General features: G+C 44.0%; 2 protein-coding genes across 2 annotated transcripts in view; one reads left to right on the top strand and one right to left on the bottom strand.

The window, feature by feature from the left end:
• The window catches only part of EIF2S1 (eukaryotic translation initiation factor 2 subunit alpha), a 28,133-nt gene extending 22,098 nt beyond the window's left edge, over positions 1–6,035 (top strand). Inside the window, exons 5-8 of the mRNA XM_023182231.3 lie at positions 188–294; positions 1,123–1,220; positions 1,987–2,130; positions 2,851–6,035. Coding sequence (XP_023037999.1) covers positions 188–294; positions 1,123–1,220; positions 1,987–2,130; positions 2,851–2,976 — 475 coding nt within the window. The 3' untranslated portion in view covers positions 2,977–6,035. The remainder of the gene's footprint in view (positions 1–187; positions 295–1,122; positions 1,221–1,986; positions 2,131–2,850) is intronic.
• Positions 6,036–6,503: 468 nt separating this feature from the next.
• PLEK2 (pleckstrin 2) overlaps positions 6,504–20,753 on the bottom strand; it is a 23,010-nt gene continuing 8,760 nt past the window's right edge. The window contains exons 2-9 of the mRNA XM_023182256.3: positions 19,808–19,972; positions 14,750–14,931; positions 12,434–12,525; positions 11,946–12,133; positions 11,610–11,711; positions 9,946–10,029; positions 7,525–7,603; positions 6,504–6,976 (exon numbers count right to left, since the gene is read on the bottom strand). Of these exons, the coding sequence (XP_023038024.1) occupies positions 6,849–6,976; positions 7,525–7,603; positions 9,946–10,029; positions 11,610–11,711; positions 11,946–12,133; positions 12,434–12,525; positions 14,750–14,931; positions 19,808–19,972 (1,020 nt within the window). The 3' untranslated portion in view covers positions 6,504–6,848. The remainder of the gene's footprint in view (positions 6,977–7,524; positions 7,604–9,945; positions 10,030–11,609; positions 11,712–11,945; positions 12,134–12,433; positions 12,526–14,749; positions 14,932–19,807; positions 19,973–20,753) is intronic.

The raw sequence follows: 20,753 nt of genomic DNA, 5'->3' as shown, positions 1-20,753 counted from the left end.
CAGATCACTAAAATGTTGATTTCACTAATAACCAGTTGGGGTATAAGTGCAAAGCTAAGATTTGAATTCTAGTTGTGACACTAAAGCCTGTGCTTAATTATTATATGCATTGTTCCATGGTGTTTGGTTTCACATTTATCAGTAATATAACCTTGACCTTTTGTTATTTATTTATATTTTTGACCAGAGACCCATCTATTTTGGATAGTTTAGATTTGAATGAAGATGAACGGGAAGTACTCATTAATAACATTAATAGGCGCTTGACCCCACAGGCTGTCAAAATTCGAGCAGGTAAATGATTTTCTAAATGATTTTTACAATATTTTGCATGCATCAAAAAAGCTATTAAATAATGAGACTTACCAAAGTATATGTTGCTACGTCAACATCTATAAATTTTTCTAAATGTTTGCTTTTTATAACAGAAGCTTAAGAAATTATTTTGGCTTCTGAATCATAAAATTTATATATTGACACAAGTAGAAACAGTCTTGTGAGTTCAGCTAACCTAAAGGTAGCCCTTTTTTTAAAAAGAGGGGTTTGATTGTTTTGTTTTAGTGCATACTTTAAAATATTCCAAATGTTTACAAAGATGGGACATACCATGCAGAATTTTCTCCAACTAGCCTTTTCCACCCAGTATATCATAGGTACCCTTCCATTGTAGAACATAGGAATCTTTCTCATTCTTTCTTATGCTAGGTAATGTTTCATAGAACAGATAAACCTTAACATAAACCAGTCCCCTCTTGATGAACATGTAGGTTGTGCCAGTTTTCTCACAGTTACAAAAAAAAAGCTACAAATTAGCACCCTTATATTATACATACTTACCCATTTACACAAATGTTCTTGAAGACAGATTCCTAAAAGTAGAATTTCTGAGTCAAAGGGTAATATAATTTCTGAACCGTTTTAGATAAATTGCAGTTACTGTTAACATTCCATCTTTACCACACTCCTCCTTACCTCCATTTTATAAATAAGGAACTGCAGTATAGAGAGGTTGGATTCAGGGTATTTGAATACTAGTATATCTGCCACATGTTTGATTTCCTTTAAACTTTTAAGTATTTTTTGCATTTTTTGGTATCAACTTTTGAACTTTTGTAATTGTAGATATTGAAGTGGCTTGTTATGGTTATGAAGGCATTGATGCTGTAAAAGAAGCCCTAAGAGCAGGTTTGAATTGTTCTACAGAAAACATGCCCATTAAGGTGAGTTGTCAATTGTCTCCCTCCCGACTGAAATGCCCACCTAAACCAAATAGGATCTTTGATCTTTGTTTCGATTTTTTTTTTAAATCACGTTTCATAACAAAAGTGGGTTTTTTTGCTCTTAAAATTGAGCAGTGGTTCTTGGTAATATTTCTAGATGTTTGTGAGTTATGTTTAGGGTTTTTTGGTCTCTACTGTTACTGTTACAGTGGATGGAGATTTCTAGTGGTAGAAAGCCAGCGATGCCAAACCTCCTTTACAATAAAGAGTTGCTGTGCCCAAAATACTGATAGTACTTTAAAAAAAGAGTAACACTTTCTTCCATCTGTACACATACAAATTTTATGAGGTTTGATCAGAATCTTTCATTAGTGATAAAATTAACTGGATGACTGTAACTCAGAATCTTGTAGAAGGATTCTTCCATCAGTTTAGTTCAGAGACAAATTATCCATTATACTGATGATAATTGCAGTTAATTTAGCCACCAAATGTAACCCAGAAATGATCATTCTTTGTATTCAGTATTGCAATGGACTGTTTATACTGCATTAGATCCCTGTATTGATTTGCTTTTGCTACATTAACAAATCACCCCAAAACGTAATTGCCAATTCTGTAGTACCCTAAATTTCTGTCCTGTAGAATTGGCAATTACGTTTTGGGGTGATTTGTTAACATAGCAGATTAATAAAATCTCAAGCATCCTAATAGTTGTGGGTTCTATAGGTACATTCATAATTGAATTTTTGTCTTTCTCTTTTAGATTAATCTAATAGCTCCTCCTCGGTATGTAATGACTACGACAACCCTGGAGAGAACAGAAGGCCTTTCTGTCCTCAGCCAAGCTATGGCTGTTATCAAAGAAAAGATTGAGGAAAAGAGGGGTGTGTTCAATGTTCAAATGGAGGTGAGATCAATAGATTCATTTTTAATAATGACTCAGGAGGTTTCTAAAAGGAGTTCTTGTAGGTAAATAAGAGCTGTCAGCCTTGGAATGTCATATTGTAGGATGGTCATTCAGGCCTTTGATCACTAATGGTGTTAGGGGTCACCCCCCACCCCCAGCCAGGAGGAAGGGAATAAACAATATAAATGAGAAGTTTTTTTATTGTTTGAATTTGGATGTGGCGTGTCTAAAATTTGATCTCACAATTGGGAAAAAAAAAGTCGTCTCCTGTCTTTTCCTTGTCCAACAAGAAAGAAACGTGTGTGTGTGTGTGTGTGTTTGTGTGTGTTATATAATGGTTCCTTCTATGGAAAGGACTAGTAAGCTAGTAAGTAGTAGTTTGAGCCTGGAAGATGGTTTTTTTAACAGGACATCTATTTGTGGTCTTGAAAGATACAGCCACTGGGGTTATTTCATGTTTTCAGTTTTAGCTTATAAAAATGACAGAAAATAATTTTCCATTTTAATACATACATCCTTTTTCTATACTATTCTCATAAGTTTCACCTATTATTTATGTAATGGAATTTATTAGTAATGTCACTCAACATTAAACAGATATTATAATAAGAGTTGTTAGAAAAATGTTAAAGAGAAAACATTAGGCAGTAATAGTATTGAAATTAAATTTGTATAGTATTTACTACTTCAGTTTGAAATTATAATACTCTGCTTCCACAGCCCAAAGTGGTCACAGATACAGATGAGACTGAACTTGCGAGGCAGATGGAGAGGCTTGAAAGAGAAAATGCCGAAGTGGATGGAGATGATGATGCAGAAGAAATGGAAGCCAAAGCTGAAGATTAACTTTGTGGGAAACAGAGTCCAATTTAAGGATCACAGAGCAGCCCTTCCTGGCTGTAAATCCTAGACTTGAAAGTTTTCCAGTATTGAAAACTTCAAAGCTGAATATTTTTTATTTCTAAGTATTTAAATGTTCTAACAGATTGGAACATGAAATGCCCTCCTAAATGTCAGCTGTTGTCACACAGTAGCTCCAACACTTTGAGCATTTTTAAGGGAGTGGCCTCATTTCACTAGAGACAAATCTTTAAGAATAGTTTTAAAATTGGGCTTGTGATTTCCATTTCTGATGTCTCCAGATTGGCACCCCTTTCTAGTTCAATGCCTCACGAGATTTACCAGGGGCATCCAAAGCAAACAATCCCAATCTTTCTATATAAAATGTATTCAAACAAACATCAAATAAATTTCTGGGATATTTAACTATAGGCTTCTTCCTTCTTGTCACCAGTTAAAAGCATTTTGAATACTAAGACCCTAATTCTTTTATCTTTATTTTAGTCTTGATGTGGAACTGTAGGAGCAGGTGAATAAAGGATCTCTATAACAGATCCTTTCAAAAGAAGAGTTTAGAGAAAATAAATTTAACCACAGTGCAAGTTGACCCTTAGCGGGACAAAGCCTTAAAATGCAATGGAAGAATTAAATTGGTTCTGTGCCTTTTATCTATTCGAGATTGATGACAACTTGTGTGAGAGAATTTATCACACCACGTCCTTATTGGTATAATAAGCTACTTGCCTTGAGTTTATAATTTAGGGTGGTAAAGTATGTTTTTAAAATTTAAAAAGCAGCTGTGTTTTTTAGTTGGAGTATCATCACCCAATTTTTTATTTTTATTCGTGATATCCACTAGGTGCCACCTAGAGCTCCAGTTCTTTATAACAAAACAGGGATCTGTTTGAACACTTACTGTTGTTGTTGTTGTTGTTTTTTTTTACATGTTTGCATTTCTGCCTTCAAGAACTAATTTGTACATAATAAGTTTCATAGGTAACACATTATTTGAAGTTACAGCTACATTTAGTCAGGTGTAGAAAATCTTGAGTTGCTTTGGTCTGCTTGTCTTCATAAATTTATTCTATTACGATACTTGAGGTACCAGTTGTATTTAATTTTGTTCATTATCCCTAGATAGCTATTAAGATACTTAGATTAGACCTAACCCACCATAGTCAATCCAAGACTAAACTACTCAATATTAAAGGGTCTGGAAAATAGAGGAGTGTGTTGGGCAGATAGTTTGTACCATTTATGAAGGTTTGCTCCTTTGTTAAATTTAGCAGCCTGTACTAGCTTTTGAAGTCCAAAAGTTTTAACTTCCAATGGCTGGTTTCTGAGAGAGTGCCATGATTGCTAGCCAGCATTCCACATTGGGAATATGTAGAGGAGAACCTGGATGTACTTAAGAGTGGCACATAATTTTCACTTCTGTCTGTTGAGGCATCAAAAAAACAAGTTTAGAAAGCTGGCAACATGAAGAATGCATTCAAAATATAACAGGTGCTCCTTTGTTGTACACAGAGGAATTTTTTTGTTTTGAATTGTTTACTGAAATTTGTTTTACTTCAAAAGCCATAACTTGAAAAATACTGGTGGCATCAATGGTGATTTTTATCCCACATGGGCCTTTTGCTCAGTTCCATGACAATTTTGTAAATTGACCCTAGCCAGAGAATAGATCATTATTTCACTGATACCATGAGGAAAAGAACAAACAAAACTTAAAGCGTGTATACACCTTGCTAACCTAAAAGCAGGGACAAGATAAATATGAGGACAAGTTATACACCCGGTTCTGAATAACTTGAAGAACAGGCTTGGCAAAGAAGTAAGTTTATCCAAATCTTGACTTTCTGCCAGGCACGGTGGCTTATGCCTGTAACCCTGGCACTTAAGGGGCCAAGGCAGGAGGGTCACTTGAGGCCAGTGAGCTGTGATCACTCCAGTGCACTCCAGCCTGGGTGACAGGTCAAGACGCTGTCTCAAAAAAAAAAAGCCAAAAATCTTGAATCTCCCATCAAAGCCTTTTCATTAAAAATACGATTTCATCTACTCCCCACTGTACCTTTCATTGATGAAAAGTGGCTATCAATTAATATGGCTGAAAATTAGTGATAGTTTGGGTCTCATTTATGCATAAATTAATTGAAAATGAGTAATGGCCAGGAGGAAATACGAATATTCAAACCAGTTTTTTTCTTTTCTTTTTTTTTTTTTGGCAAATGGTGTTATATTGCCCAGGCAGGTCTCGAAATCCTGGGCTCAAGCTGTCCTCCTGCCTCTGCCTCTATAAGAGTATGAGCCACCATGCCCCACCCAAACCATTTTTCATATCAGTTATAGCAAAACAAGAAAAGCCAGTTCTTAAGTGAATAATGTTCAAAGATAGATCCATAGAGACATGCTAAGCACTACATCATGGTAAGCAGAACAGTTATTACTCAGCTGCCATACTCCAGCCATTCTACTTTTACACCAAGAACAAAATGGCTGTAGATTTTTTTAAAAATACAAATGCCAGTACCTTGCCGAGACTTGTTCACTGATTTGCCCCAACCCCAAGGTAATGGTCATCTACTTTGCAACCTGTGGAGATCCTGATAGCTCCCATACAAAGTGAGGCACACGTGCCAATTTGGAGGCAGGAAGCCATCAAACTAAATGTAGTTTAATTCAGATAAACACCTATCGATATTCAAAAGGCAAAACAAAAAAACTAATTCCAGGGGCATTAGATCTTGGTGAAATGCCAAATGGAAAATGGTGCTTTAAAAGGTAGTCTCTTACCATATAAGGAATAAGTGAAACATTAGCTTGGGATTTCTCATTATTCAGGTCAATGTTTTAGACACGATTAACAAGAGACAGTTCGAGCTATTTAAGAGGACAAATTTTTTCTTAAGCACTTTGAAGTATCCACTCCCCTTAAATGTAAGTTATGTATTTTATCTGTTGATTAAGGGGAGGTCCAAGCATTTGTACTTGGCAAGAATGCTGGCAATAGCTTGTGCCAGATTACTGTATAAACTTGAAAGTAATAAAAATGTTCTTAAAAAGTATTGTATGATACAGACTTTTCACTACAGATTAACCTCCCAACCGGTGAAATTTCTTGGTACCTATTTGTCTCAGCTTATGTTCATTTTAAAACCAAAATTTAATGTCTTGATATAAACCTTCCCCATTTACATCTTTTTCTGTCCTTCAGAGCACTCTTACTCTGCATCTCTAAATGCCCATTTTTCATAGAAAAGCTATGTATGTATTTTTCATATATGTGATTAAGTTCTCCGACAGAGTCCGTGACTTCTGTAATGTATAATATTTATGCAGGCTTGTTTTCTAAAGCAAAACAATATTCTCTGAATGTACAAAGTTTGGCCACCATCCCCACTTTAAGATGAAGTATGTCTTAATGACAGAGATACTTGAAATGTTGCTTGAAAACTATAAAACTTTGTATGGGATTCTAATAGCCAGAAACAAATGTCAGCTTTTACTAATTCCAAAGAAGTTAAGAGAGAACCGCATAAGAAGAGAGTTTTATTCAACATTATGGCATGGCCAGTGTAATTGTTCCAACAAAGGGAACCTACTTTGGTGCCCGAGGAAATGGCTGTTTGCGATGCTGGGGAAAAGTCAAGATGCTGACGCCTAATGGCTGTTCTAGCCTTTCCAGGTTTGTAACATGAAGATGAGGAAGGAAATGGCACCATTGCTGTTTGTAATCTGAGGAACTCTTCAGCATTCACTCTCCAAAGCAGTACAAAACTTACAAAGAAGTCAAAAGTCTTAACACACTCCCATTCTCCAGGAATTCCTGTCTGTGTCATCTGGTAGGAGGGAGGAATCCTGGTTCCCTCAGGTCCTTGTCATGTTAGCTTTTTGATAGCTTCAATCCACTCAGCTCGCTCAGCCTTGCTGCTGGCCTGAATGTAATAGTGTGTGTCATCCTTAGTAATCACTTTGAAGAGGTTTCCCTGGACATTCCCTTTAACCCCTAGGCAGAAAAAAGGGAGGGGGGAAATCAGTGATTGAATAGCCATGTTAGCATGCTATAGATCTACCTTTTCATTTACACCAAAGAATCCAGTATGTTTATGTTAAAAGCAAGCACAGAATTTGGAGTTTGATCTCAAATTGTTTAACTTATTGGAACCCCAGTTTCCACAGCCATAAGATGGGAATAATATCTTCTTAAATATGGCTGGCTATTGTGAAATTCCTGTTACGATATATATTAAGGTATGTTAACCCTAAAGCATTGTGTAAGCCTCAGCTATTATTTTTAGGTGGAAGCTTACAGGCCATCAGCACAGAAACTGAGGGGAAAGATTAGTAATATAAGGATTACTTAGTTGCATTCTTAAAACGCCAAGAACATACCCTTTGTTCAATTCTGAAATTCGCTTCAAAACTCACAGCACTCTGTCTCATTGAGAAAGCCTTGCTCAGCTTCCAAAGCAGTTGTTTCATTAGTGGGACATTACTGAGGTGCAGGAGGGAGGCCCCTGAGATCTTCAGGCCAGGGCTGAAGTTGCACCTTACCAGTGGGAACGCCATTATCCTCCAGAGCAGACACGAGTGAACCACGAAGAGAAAACCCACCCACTGGCCTGTTCTCTTCCTGCAGAGGAAAGGAGACCCAATTAGGAATTCGTGAATGCACAAAAGGGAAGAGTTGCACTCCCCTCACAACTCAGGCCAGCTAAAGAAGTCAGTGCAAAATCATTTGTAATAGAAGATGAAGCTGAACTTGGACATCACATGGCCAAAGCTGTCTGCATCAGTAAGGAAGCTTGGGCCTCTTTCACAGCAGGCAGCAGAAGTGCCCACCAATGTTGTAGTTACCAAGTCTCGCAGACTTGCAAATTTGCTTTTCGTTCCTGGAGATGTCTCAAACAGAGCCTCTGATCCAACATGCTACCCAGAAAAACATTCACTGGCTTCCTTAACCCTTGTGTGCATCTTACAAAGCAATCAGAAATACATATTTATAGTAATCATTTCTTTTTTTTTCTTTTTTGAGACAGAGTCTCACTCTGTCTTCCAGGCTGGAGTGCAGTGGCACAGTCTCGGCTCACTGCAACGTCCGCCTCCCAGGTTCAAGTGATTCTCCTGCCTCAGCCTCCCAAGGAATCGGGATTACAAGCACACGCCACCACACCTGGCTAATTTTGTATTTTTAGTAGAGGCAGGGGTTCATCATGTTGGCCAGGCTGGTCTCGAACTCCTGACCTCAAGTGATCTGCCCTCCTCAGCCTCCCAAAGTGCTGGGATTACAGACATGAGCCACTGCACCCAGCCATAGTAATCATCTCTGCAAAGTTGATAGATTCCTGCACATAGGACATCATTACACAAGTCTAGCATGTGCCTAGCATGAAACTTCGTGTGATACAAAACTGTGATTGGTGGTATCCCTGGATGATTTAGGGCAATTTTACACACCACGTGCCTCGGGCCCCAGGAGCCCTTCAATTAATCAATAATCAAATTCATACTGCATGTTGGGCCCAGCAAGAGGTAGGGCAAAAAATAAAATGGTTAAATAAAATACTGGAAATATTTGTACTACTAAATGCTGATGGGAGGAAAGTTCAGAGAAGGAAGGGATCTGCCCCAGCCTGGAGGGTTCAAGGGCAGTCTCAGGGAGGACAGGAGACTTGAATTGGGCCTGGATAGGAGAGTAGGTCCCCGGGCAGGAGAGGGGCATTCAGCCCAAACAGCAGGAGGAGTGGGAGTAAAGTGGGGAACAAATTAATCGCAGAATGCCTTTGAGATGGTTCCTTATCTTGTACCTGCAGCCCAGAAACTTGGCAATTCTTTTATTTCCTTTGCACACTTGCTTTGAGTAATCTCTTCTGCACTGTTTCCATCTATGTACATATGTGAGCATTTGTGCATGTGTACATATATATGTATATACGTATATTTACATGTGTATGTACTTATAGATAGGTGTGTACAGGCACATATGTATGTATGTACATTTTCTGTTTCCTATTTTAAAAGCCGAGACAGCAGATTCATCAGGGGCACAAAGAAAGTAGGTTAGGCTAGACCATGGTGAGAGTTAAATACAAAACTAAAGTGTTTTTTCATTTGTTTATTTCTTCCTTGCTTCAAACAGGATTTGAGGTAGCCAGGAAGGAAGGAGTTTGAACTCCATCCTGTAGCCAGGCCACCAAGACCCACAGAAAGGTCAACTGGAGCTTTTTGGAGGCTCCTCCTGCCGCATCCCTCCCTGGCCCTGGGCCCTCCTGTGGCCTGGCTGGGTCCAGGCAGGGGTTCCTGACTGAAGCTCAGTAAGGAAGGAACTGCCCACTCTTCACTATTTCAACAAAAACTAATGAAAGTCATACATCGCCCAAGACAAGGCTGAACTGCTAACTAAAGGGCCGCTTTTGTTTGCTTTTGACTGGAATTAGATCCACTCAGCATGTGGTAATACCTAGTATCAGAAACAGAAAAATGTTTTTTTTTAATTTGCCATCAAAGTTTTTTAAAAAACAAATTAGTAAATTATGGCTTAAATATTATATGGTGACAGAAACTTTTCAAAACAGAGGTGGGGGAAAGTGGAGGGACGCAGAATTAATGGGGTCTCTGAATGGGAAGTGTGGAGAGGCTGGGAAGTGCCAGTAGGAGTCTCTGTCAGCCTACCTCATCCTCCCTACTCACAAAGCAGGCTTTGGGGAAGAACAAAAGATGCTTTTCCTCTGAAAATGATAAAGATGGCCTCCCATGTGAAAGTGGGGGATTAGGCATAGAAGAAACCGCTCAAGAAGCAGGCACCTATGTGATGACGGGGCAGAGCAGCTTGGACTGTGGAAGGAAAGGCAAGGTGCAGCAGAAGCAGGTGCCAGGGGAAGACAGGATGTCCAGCCAGCTGCCCGCTGTGCCAGGAGAGGAGTGTCTGGGGGCATCACAACACAGGACCAGCACGGAGCCAGCATGCACACTCACTTTGGAAGGGTCGTAGTAATGCAGGAAAGCTGGATCCTTCCTCAGAACAAAGCGGCGCACCTTCCAGTTCTTCCTCTTGTGCCCCTGAGGCAAAGAAATGGTTCAAAGTTCATTGGTGACAGTTGCATGTCCCTCTCTCCTGCATCTATGCATGTAATGGCAAACCCCCAACAAGCCAGCCTGCTCCAATGGGACTACATTCTAAAACCAGTCCGCAGGAAACCTAAGGATAGCAATGACATGTCACAGACCTCCCTGACAACACCCCCACTCAATGACACTGTGGCAAAAACGCCATCACCTTAAGTCAGCAAAGCCAAAGAGAGTCCGTGCAGAAGGAAAAGGGACACGCACCACTCAGGGCGTAAAGGAGGACAAGGAGGCAGGAGGTGTCAGCTGGGCTGGGAGCACACAGGTAAACTTAAGCCCAAGGGCACCAGCTAAGGGCCACGTCAGTCCAAAAACAAACCTTCAGCTGCATGTATATTTGTCAGTCTACACATGTGCCCACATGTGCAGTAAAACCACTTTCACATTGCGCTTTAGGAAAAAAGCAAGAAATGATCAAATTATATGATAAAACCTAAATGTGTAAGAAGCTGACATGTGTGTGTGTGTGTGTGTGTGTGTGTGTGTGTGTGTGACTTTCTTTGGCCTCACTGACTGGGAGGGCTAAGGTTAGATCACAAACCTTAGCCCTCCTAGTCAGGAACACCCTCAGAGTCCCTCCCACATCCTCCTCAAGCTCCCCTAGGGGCCTCTTTTCCTCCCCTTGGGAAGGACTCCTATCAGGCCCAGCAGAAGCAGGGCCTTGGCGCAGACAGCCAGCGGTGGGGATGATAAGAATCTAAGAGCAGATGAGGATCCTGATATGCAAGAAGCTGGTGTCAGCAATAGCACATGCTCCGAGTAATGATGGGAGTGGCACCAAGCCATGAACATGCCCTCTGTGCAGACACACACATTCGCATGGTATACAACATGTGCACAAACACGAAGGCCGTGCAAAATGTCTGCTTCACTTCCTGTGCCAAGGACAGGTGATTTTGTTCACAGAATACCCTTTTTGTTAGGCACAGGTAGGAATGCCACAGGACACGGCTTGCCTCTGGTTCAACACAGCTGCTCTCCCAAACACGGTTTAGGAGTAGTGGCCATGGCCAGGCTTTGAACACTGAGCCTTACCATGGAGAATCTGATCTTCAACCTACCGACATGGTAGAAAAAATTGTTTTTAGCTCAGAAAGTGTATCAAGGGGGTGTGCAGAATCTCACATTCTGAGGGAAGGCAGAGACCCCAGGACGCCCCAAGGAACAGAAGGCCAGCAAATGCAAAACCTCAAGCCAGTCAGCAACGCCTCCAAGACAAATATGTGAAGCTGGGCAATTCTGTAGAAGTTGTTTTTTGATATTATGATAATTATGTGTGTATAGTACAGTTTTCCTGAATAGCCCTTGTGTCTGGCACACGTGTGTGTGTGAGCGTGAGCATGTGCCTGTTCTTTGACTTGCTTCTGGGGGCTGGCTGGGCTCCTGCTTTCATAGATTCTGCTATAATTGGTGCCCTCCAGCAGCCTCAGCCCTTCCTTTCCTCTGTGCTCACTGCTGCCTCCCCTAACCTTGAGAACTGTCCATCTCTCTTCCCTGCTCCAAAGCAGCCATACCTGCTTGGCCAGGTAGCCTTGTTTCACCACCGTGCCACTTAACTCCACAGTGCTCAGGTTAATTTCTTCCTTGGGGCTTATCTTCTTTTTGTAGCTCTCAGCCTAGGGGGAAAGAGGGAACAAGGACTCTGCTATAGAAAATACCCAGGCCCAAGCTATGGCGGCTGTCAGAGGGGAAAGGAAATTCTTCAGGACAGAAACCTCATTCTGCATCGGGATGAAGTCATCCCCCAAGCCCAAGGTCTCCTCCCGTGACTGTGGACCCCAGACCCTCACTCTGTTATGTCTTCCTTAACCTTTGCCCTGGTGGCAAGAAGAACCCACTCCCCAACTTACGAAAGTATACAGGGCTGTGGAGTCATCCAGGAACTGCTCGGCCAGATCTCCAGAGCGAATGGCTCCCATGCTTCGGACACCCACCGGCCTGAGGAAGTTCTCCTCCATGAGCATGGAGGCCAGGGTCACCGCCTCCAGACGGCTGGCCACAAAGCTGTTGGAGATGAGCCAGTCCACCAGGGAGGAGCCTGGCCAAGGGCAGCACCAGTCAGGCAACAGGTAACGGACCAGCGTCCTTGGGGTGTGTGGCCAATGACCTTGCTGACCTTGGCCCTCTGGGCAGCCTCAGGGCTCTACCCAAGAGCAGACTGAAGGCCATACCTGCTGTATAGAGCCGTGGCTGCACACCCACACGTGGCCATCTCAGGCCAGCATGTTGCCCAGCAGGAAGCTCTGACCTCAATACAGGGTGGTCAAGCACACAGTTGAGCCCTGCACCACCATGTCCCAGGTTGACCGCCCAGCCCAGCCCTGGGGAACAGGCTCACCGAGGAAGGTCTTTTTGTAGGTGCTTCCCTGCTCCATGTTGGGGCTTGAACGGATTCCAGTGCTGCTATCATGCATCTTGTCCACAATGCGACTACATAGAAGGGAAGGCAAAGGAGAGGGAACCCTCGTCACGCTGGTAGGTACAAGGGAGGGTCCTGAGTCACTGCTAAGGGTATAAAGCAAGTGGCAAATGGTGTGACACACATCACAAAAAAAGGGAGTGTAGGAAAGCAGCCTTTTGCATGGCAAGAGTGATGCCATCTTGAAGTGAAGCCACCGTGACGATTGATTTTTTTGTTGTTGTTTTTTGTTTGTTTGTTTTTTGAGACAGAGTCTCGCTCTGTCACCCAGTCTGGAGTGCAGTGGCGTGATCTCAGCTCACTGTGACCTCTGCCTCCCAGGTTTAAGTGATTCTCCTGCCTCAGCCTCTAGAGCAACTGGGATTACAGGCATGTGCCACCACGCCCGGCTAATTTTTGTAGTTTTAGTAGAGACGGAGTTTCACCATGTTGACCGGGCTGATCTCAAACTCCTGACCTTAAGTGATCCGCCCGCGTCGGCCTCCCAAAGTGCTGGGATTACAGATGTGAGCCACTGTGCCTGACCTGATGATGGATGTTTGACTCCCGCATACCATGGTGTTCCCATAGCGCAACTCACCCCTCATAAAGATGTTTATCTAACCTCCCCAGCTGTCACAGGTTTCACAAGAAAGTCTGAGGCATGACTAGCTGCACATTTTCCCAATTTTCCCAAAGTCTGAGGCACGACTAGCTGCACATTTTCTGCTTGCTATAGAAAGGATATTTTCTGGAGGACAAGTGTGGTGATTCACTGTCTCTTGGCCAGCAGAGACATCACTTCTGTTTGTAAGTCCCTATTAAATGCCTTGTGAGAAACTGGATTTGTCAGCCCCTTTCTTCTGCCTCTCAGCTCCCTTGTTCTTTGCAGGTAGGCCTGTTTATACCTCCTCACCACAGAAGGGAGTGTTCAGTTATGCATCAAAATTTGAGAGGCAGGATTTTCAGACATTTCTTTTCTTCTTCTTGCTTATCTAAATGTTCTAATATTTCCATGCCAGACACACACTGCTTTTGTAGTAAAACCAAAGCGCTGTGACTTTTAACTTACAAACAAGAGTGTATGCTGGGCACAGTGGCTCACACCTATCATCCCAGTGTTTTGGGATACTGAGGTGGGAGGATCACTTGAGCCCAGGTGGTCAAGGCTGCAGTGAGCTATGATTGAGCTACCGCACTCCAGCCTGGGCAACAGAGTGAGACCCTGTCCCAAAAAAAGAAAAACAAAAAAGCCCCAAGAGTGCACAGTAGCCCACATGATTCTCTGTGATCCCCCTGCATTAAGTCCAAACCCCCTCAGCTACTTTTTGAACTATCTTTGAACCCACCTGCCTGCGCACCCTTATCTGCAGCTGATCCTCCCTGCACCCACCAGTGTTCAGCAGCTCCCTAGACCCAGAGGAAGTGTACAGTCAAGGTTTCAGTGCCTGGTGAGCCCAGGAATGGACTCATACATCTTTGATGGGTGTAACAGTTCTGTTGCCTGGGAGGTTGGTGGAGATTTACTGTGGTTTGAATGTTTATCCCAAAAATCATGTTGAAAATCCCCAATGTGGCAATATTGACAGGTAATGCCTTTAACAGGTGATTGGGTCATGGCGGCTCTGCCCTTGTGAATGGATTAATCCATTCATGGATTAATGGGTTAAATGAGTTAATGAATTGCCATGGGAATGGGACTTTCCTTTATAAGAGGAACAGAGACTGCAGCAAGCATGTTAGCATGTTCAGCCTCCTCACTATGTGATGCCCTGCACTACCTCAGGACTCTGCAGAGAGCTCCCACCAGCAAGAAGGCCCTCACCGGAAGCAGCCCCTCAACCTTGGACTTCCCAGCCTCTATAATGATAAGAAATAAATCCCTCCTTATGAGTTACCCAATTTCAGGTATTCTGTTATAAGTAACAGAAAACAGACTAAGACAAGATTTTTGGGGAGCTGTGACAGAGCCCTGAGCACCCTGGCTGAAATGGAATGGGGGTCTTGTGTCATGGAGGTGTGCAGAGGTGGCAGGAGCCACAAGAGATCCCATAGAAATGGGGCAGGCAGGTAGGGCCACTCCCAAGCAGAGAAAATCATATACACAGGACAGGAACAGCTGAAGGCCCTGAAGCACTGTGGTAGCACCAGCCAGGCTGTGAAGCAAGCACAGAGCTCCCCCAACGGGCAGGGTGCCCTGCCCACCAAACACAGGCAGGAAAGGCTGCCACAGAGCCCAGCAAGCGGGGCACTCACTGCAGGCTGATGTGCGGGGGCAGCTTGAAGGAGTTTCTCAGGCTGTGCAGCTGCTGGACCTTCCCCGGCTGCCCTGCGTGAATAGCCCCGGTTATCTCAAAGGCCCAGGCATCCCGCTCCTCTCGAGAACAGGCCTCCAGGAAGTACTCTGTGGATGTTTGAGTCTTCAGCTTAATGAGGAGCTGTGGGAAGAGACAGCCAGTCAGACCAGCACGCAGGCAGAGCAAGAGGACGCCAGGCAGCAAAAATTACGGGACCCCGGGAGAATCTAGGTGACAGTGACTGCCAAATGCCCCGAGCCCTCAGCCACGCAGCAGGTGGTCTTTCAAGATTCACTTGGACACCTCCAGTGACAGGAAGCTCACGGCCTCACACGGCAGCCTTTCCCTTGTGGACAAGGCACTTAGTGTAGGGCCTGCCTCCTGGACATGCTAGTTGTGTTCTCTCTTCTAGAACCACACAGATGAAGAGTCACCTCCTACGACAGCTCCTACACTGAAGAGGGAAATGCCCAGGCTTCAAAGTCAGACCCATCTGAACACAAACCCCAGCTCTGCCACTTGGCTGTGGACTCCCGGGAACATTAGGAAATGACAGGATATTAATGCCTACCTCGAACGGACTGTTAGTCATGCTCCCTTCCGTCCTCTTTCCTTGTGTCTAAGCATCAAGTCTTTCATTTCTCATAGGATATAGTTTCAGCTCCTTCCCATCCAGGTCACTTTGTTTTTTTGTTTTGTTTTGTTTTTTTGTTTTTTTCTTGAGACGGAGTCTTGCTCTGTTGCTCAGGCTGGAGTGCAATAGTGCGATCTCAGTTCACTGCAACCTCCGGCTCCCAGGTTCAAGCGATTCTCCCACCTCAGCCTAGGCAGCAGCTGGGATTACAGGTGCCCACCACCATGCCTGGCTAATTGTTGTCTTTTTAGTAGAGACGAGGTTTCACCATGTTGGCCAGGCTGGTCTCAAACTACTGACCTCAGGTGATCTGCCCACCTCAGCCTCCCAAAGTGCTGGGATTACAGGCCTGAGCCACCGCGCCTGAACCCATCCAGGTCACTTTGTGCTATGTGTTCTACACTTGGTCAACATTCTCATAAATACCGTGCATGGAATGGAACACACAGCTGCAGGAGAAGTCTGAGCCCACTGGCTGTGGGCAGCTGCAGGGCACTGTAGACTCACTCAGTGCTGTCAGAAGAGAATCTTTTTCATGTAGGCCACTTCTCTATCTTTTAAGTGCACATTTATGGGATTTTTTTGGATCAATTGTGGGATTGATAGGAGACTATCAATCGGGTGGTAGGTGGATCCATCTCTTCTGTTGGAAAACAGAAGCATTTTCATTCTGAATCTGTTTTCCAAAGGATTCTCTCCCAACTTACTTTGCTTACAAACTTAGTCAATGTCCCTCATCCAAACTAAATGGTGAATAAGACATGGCTGGGCTGGGCGCGGTGGCTAACACCTGTAATCCCAACACTTTGGAAGGCCGAGGCGAGCGGATCACGAGGTCAGGAGTTCAAGACCAGCCTGGCCAATGTGGTGAAACCCCGCCTCTACTAAAAATACAAAAATTAGCCCGGTGTGGTGGTGGGCGTCTGTAGTCCCAGCTACTCGGGAGGCTGAGGCAGAAGAATCACTTGAACCCGGCAGGCGGAGGTTGCAGTGAGCCAAGATTGTGCCCCTGCACTCTAACCTGGGTGACGAAGAGAGACTCTGTTTCAAAAAAAAAAAAAAAAGACATGACTGGTTCATGGTCCTAAAGAACACCACGGGCCGGGCTCAATGGCTCACGCCTATAATCCCCAACAATTTGGGAGGCAGAGGTGGGTGGATCACTTGAGGTCGGGAGTTCAAGACCAGCCTGGCCAACATGGTGAAACCCCAACTCTACTAAAAATACAAGTAGCTGGGCGTGGTGCAAAATGTGCCCCTGAACTCCAGCCTGGGTGACAGAGTGAGACTCCATCTAAATAAAAACACACACACCCACCACGGAGCTGCTCCTTCAGTAGTAGTAGCTTGACAGTGAGCTCATCACTACTGTGGAAGAACAGAGTTTAGCCAGCTTTCTGAACCTCTGTTGTCAGCCTGCAGTTCACCATTTCAATGAACAGAATTTAGGACACACTATAAAATTCCACGTAAAATTCTGACACTCTTTTTACACGTTCTCTAATTTTAAAAAGTATGTGTGTATATATTTCATGATTTGTTCTTAGGGAATCTATTGGCTCCTCTTGATCTAGCCCAAGTATTCATGAACCAGGCAGGTGACAATTCAAGAATTTTATGTAGAATTTTTGTGTTTTTTTGAGTTAGGGTCTTGCTCTGCCTCCCAGGCTAGAGTGAAGTGACATGGTCATAGCTCACTGCAGCCTTGAGTTCCTGGGCTCAAGCAATCCACTTGCCTCAGGCTCCCAAAGTGTTAAGATAACAGGCGTGAGCCACTGCACCCAGCTGTGTCTGGTCTTAAGATGCTAAAAGGAAGAGGATGCAGAGCCCATCTTTTCCCAGGCTCAGCATCCTCCAGTGGTCCTACAGCTACCCCAGCAGAAAACTACCCCTGCCTGACTTCCCACTTTTAATCAGTGACACCTCCAAGCTTGCAATGGAAATAATGGAATGACATTTCATTTGTGCAGCCTCCTAGGCTGAAATGATACTCGATGCCTCCTTTTCCCTTGTCCTCAACAGCCAGTCAGCCACCAAGTCCTGCTGGCATTTCTTTCATAATGACTTCTCCTGTTAATGCCTAGATTATTTTAATAGCTCCTTTTGCTTTTTATTTGAGACAAATATGAAATTACAGAAGAGTACAGAGGGAAATATAACAAATGCCAGTAAACCCACCACCCAGAATTAACCATCATTAATATTTTCTTATACTTAGAAGATTCCTTAATTGACCTCATTTGTCTTCAGTCTTTTTCTCTCCTGAACATGGCAAGCGTAGGAGAGTCAAAGAAAAACATGATAATGTTTTATTATCATTATTTAGAAAGAAAATGGTGAGATTCATTTTTATGGACCTAGAAATCTTATTAGTAACTGAACTAAAACTAGTTCCTCCTTTTATTCTTTCTACACATTTTTTTTTTTTTTCGGAGACAGAGTTTCACTCTGTCATCCAGGCTACAGTGCAGTGGCACAATCATAGCTCACTGTAGTCTTGGATTTCTGGGTTCAAGTGATCCTCCTGCCTCAGCCTCCAAAGTTGCTGGGACTACCAACACCTGCCAACATGCCCATCTAATTTTTTTTTAAGAGATGGGGTCTCACTATGTTGTCCAGGCAGGTCTTGAACTCCTGGGCTCAAGCTATCTTTCCATCTTGGCCTCCTGAAATGCTGGCATTACAGGCATGAGCCACTGTGCCAGGCCTACATTTTTGTTTTTCTGAGATGTAGTTTCACTGTGTTGCCCAGGCTGGTCTCAAACTCCTGGGCTTGAGTGATTCTCCCACCTCAGCCTCCTGAGCAGCTAGAATTACAGCCTTCATTTTAGTCTTTCTAAGAGAGTTTTCTTTTTTCTTTTTTTTTTTCTTTGAGACAGGGTCTCGCTCTGTCACCCAGGCTGGAGTGTAATGGCATGATCTCAGCTCACTGTGACCGCCACCTCCTGGGTTGGAGCAATTCTCCTGCCTCAGCCTCCTGAGTAGCTGGGACTACAGGTGCCCGCCACCACACCCAGCTAATTTTTGTATTTTTAGTAGAGACAGTGTTTCACCATGTTGGCCAGGCTGGTCTTGAACTCCTGACCTCAGGTGATCTGCCAGCCTCGGCCTCCTAAAGTGCTGGAATTACAGGCGTGAGCCATTGCGCCTGGCCTCTAAGAGAGTTTTCATCAGACCATGCTCTCACTCAAAATCTTCAATGGCTCTCCATTACCTCCATCTGGCCCTAACCAAACTCCTATCACTCCTTTAGTGAACATTCCCCTTTGACCACACTGGAGGCCGTTCTCCCCAGAAGCCACACCCACCTCTCTCCATGCATACTCTTCTTACTTTTACTCGAGACATTCTACCTGTCCAGAATGACCTCCTCTCTCCTTGTTCCATCTTTGCCCACATCTCTATTCCTGAAGCTTTGCCTGACCCAGCCTGAAATATCTTTTTCCTCTTCAGGGATGAAGGGTTCTCTGCAGCTCCTGATAGCTGTGGCATCATTGGAATGCCAAATGTTTTTCAATTAACCACTTGCTTTCCCAATAAAATGAGCAACTCTATGAAGAAACAATCTTACCATTTTCTTCCTTGATTCCTCCATGCCTTGCAAATTTCTTGGCACATAATGGGCCCTTGATAAATAATTTATTGGGAGTTTTTTTTTTTTTTGAGGAGTCTCGTTCTGTTGTCCAGGCTGGAGTGCAGTGGCGTGATCTCGGCTCACTGCAAACTCCGCCTCCCAGGGTCAAGTGATTCTCCTGTCTCAGCCTCCCAAGTGGCTGGGATTACAGGCCACTGCAACCACACTCAGCTAATTTTTGTATTTTTAGTAGAGATGGGGTTTCACCATGTTGGCCAGGCTGGTCTCAAACTCCTCACCTCAAGCAATCTGCCCATCTCGGCCTCCCAAAGTGTTGGGATTACAGGCGGGAGCCACCACACCCAGCCTAGACTTTTTTAATGGTAGGGTTGAAGCCACCCCTTACTTCTGGGACACAGACCCTTCAGGGAATGAAAGCCATCATAGTGAATGAAGCCATCATAGTGAACCCCAAGATAGCAGTAATTACTCACATTTGTGTGGTGCCTGCCTCCCAGCCCACACAGTGCTCTAATACACCATGACCTTCATAGTCCTCACCACAACCATGTGAGACAATCAGGGGTAATTATTTAATCCCATTTTATAGATGAGGAACGAAGGCTCAAAGAGGGTTAGCTACTTGTCCAAGCTCACATACCTGGTAGGTGGCGGAGCCAGGATTTGAACCCAAGTTTTTTAATTCTCACTCTGAGCTCTTCCTCTTACCCAGACCACTTTCCCAAAGAGGCCAGAGGTGGGAAGGTTGTGGAACAGAGAGGAGTTGGACAGCAGGGGCTGTCACTTACCGGTCGGTTTTCATACTCCAGGCAGGGGCAGGTGATGGTGCAGCCATCCAAGAAGATCCGGCCCTTGGGAGGGGTCACTCTCCGACCTCCCTCAAGCTTGTAGTACACCAGCGTGTTCTGCCGAAGGATGAACCATCGCGCCTTCCAGTTGTGGACAATGTGGCCCTATGGACAGACAAGAAAGCCCTGAGGTGAGGTGGCCAAGGGGAGGGGATGGTGTTCAAGGAGGGGTGTCCCGTGGCACAGGTAATCAGACTGTGCCGTGGAAGTTACTCTCCAAGGAAGACGGCAGGATTTGTGTCTGGATCTCTTTTTGAGACAAGGTCTCAAAAGAGACAGGCTGGAGTACAGTGGCATGACCTCAGCTTACTGCAGCCTCCCCTTCCTGGACTCAAGTGATCTTCCTACCTCAGCTTCCCAGGTGGCTGGGACTATAGGCGTGTGCCACCACATCCGGCTAATTTTTACATTTTTTTGTAGAGACGAGGTCTCACTATATTCCCCAGGCTGGTCTTGAAGAACTCCTGGGCTTCTGTGATCCTCTCACCTTGGCCTCCCAAAGTGCTAGGATTACATGCATAAGCCACCATGCCTGGTCCCTGTTTTGTTTGGCCTTGCTGAGCATCTTCTGACACCATTACATTTCTGTAAAACGTATTTTTAATGACGATTATGTGGATACATAGTTTACATGCCAACTTCTATTGTTTGTAACTGAGGTTGTTCCATTTTTTTCACTATTCTGTAATGAATATCCTTGCACGTAAATTTTGACCTGCATCTGTTTTTTTCCTTTGGATATATTCCTAGAAAGAATATTACTAGTGAAATGATGTGGGCAATATGAGGCCACGTAGTGTCCCAGTGCTAAGGACTCTGACAGTCTTACTGAGCCAGGTGTGGCAGGTATAAAGAAAAGGGTAGTTTAGGTGGTTCTCAGGTGGCA

The sequence above is a fragment of the Piliocolobus tephrosceles genome, chromosome 6, assembly GCF_002776525.5.
Source record: "Piliocolobus tephrosceles isolate RC106 chromosome 6, ASM277652v3, whole genome shotgun sequence".
In the NCBI taxonomy this organism is placed as follows: Eukaryota; Metazoa; Chordata; class Mammalia; order Primates; family Cercopithecidae; genus Piliocolobus; species Piliocolobus tephrosceles.
This window is presented reverse-complemented; position numbering and strand designations above follow the sequence as displayed.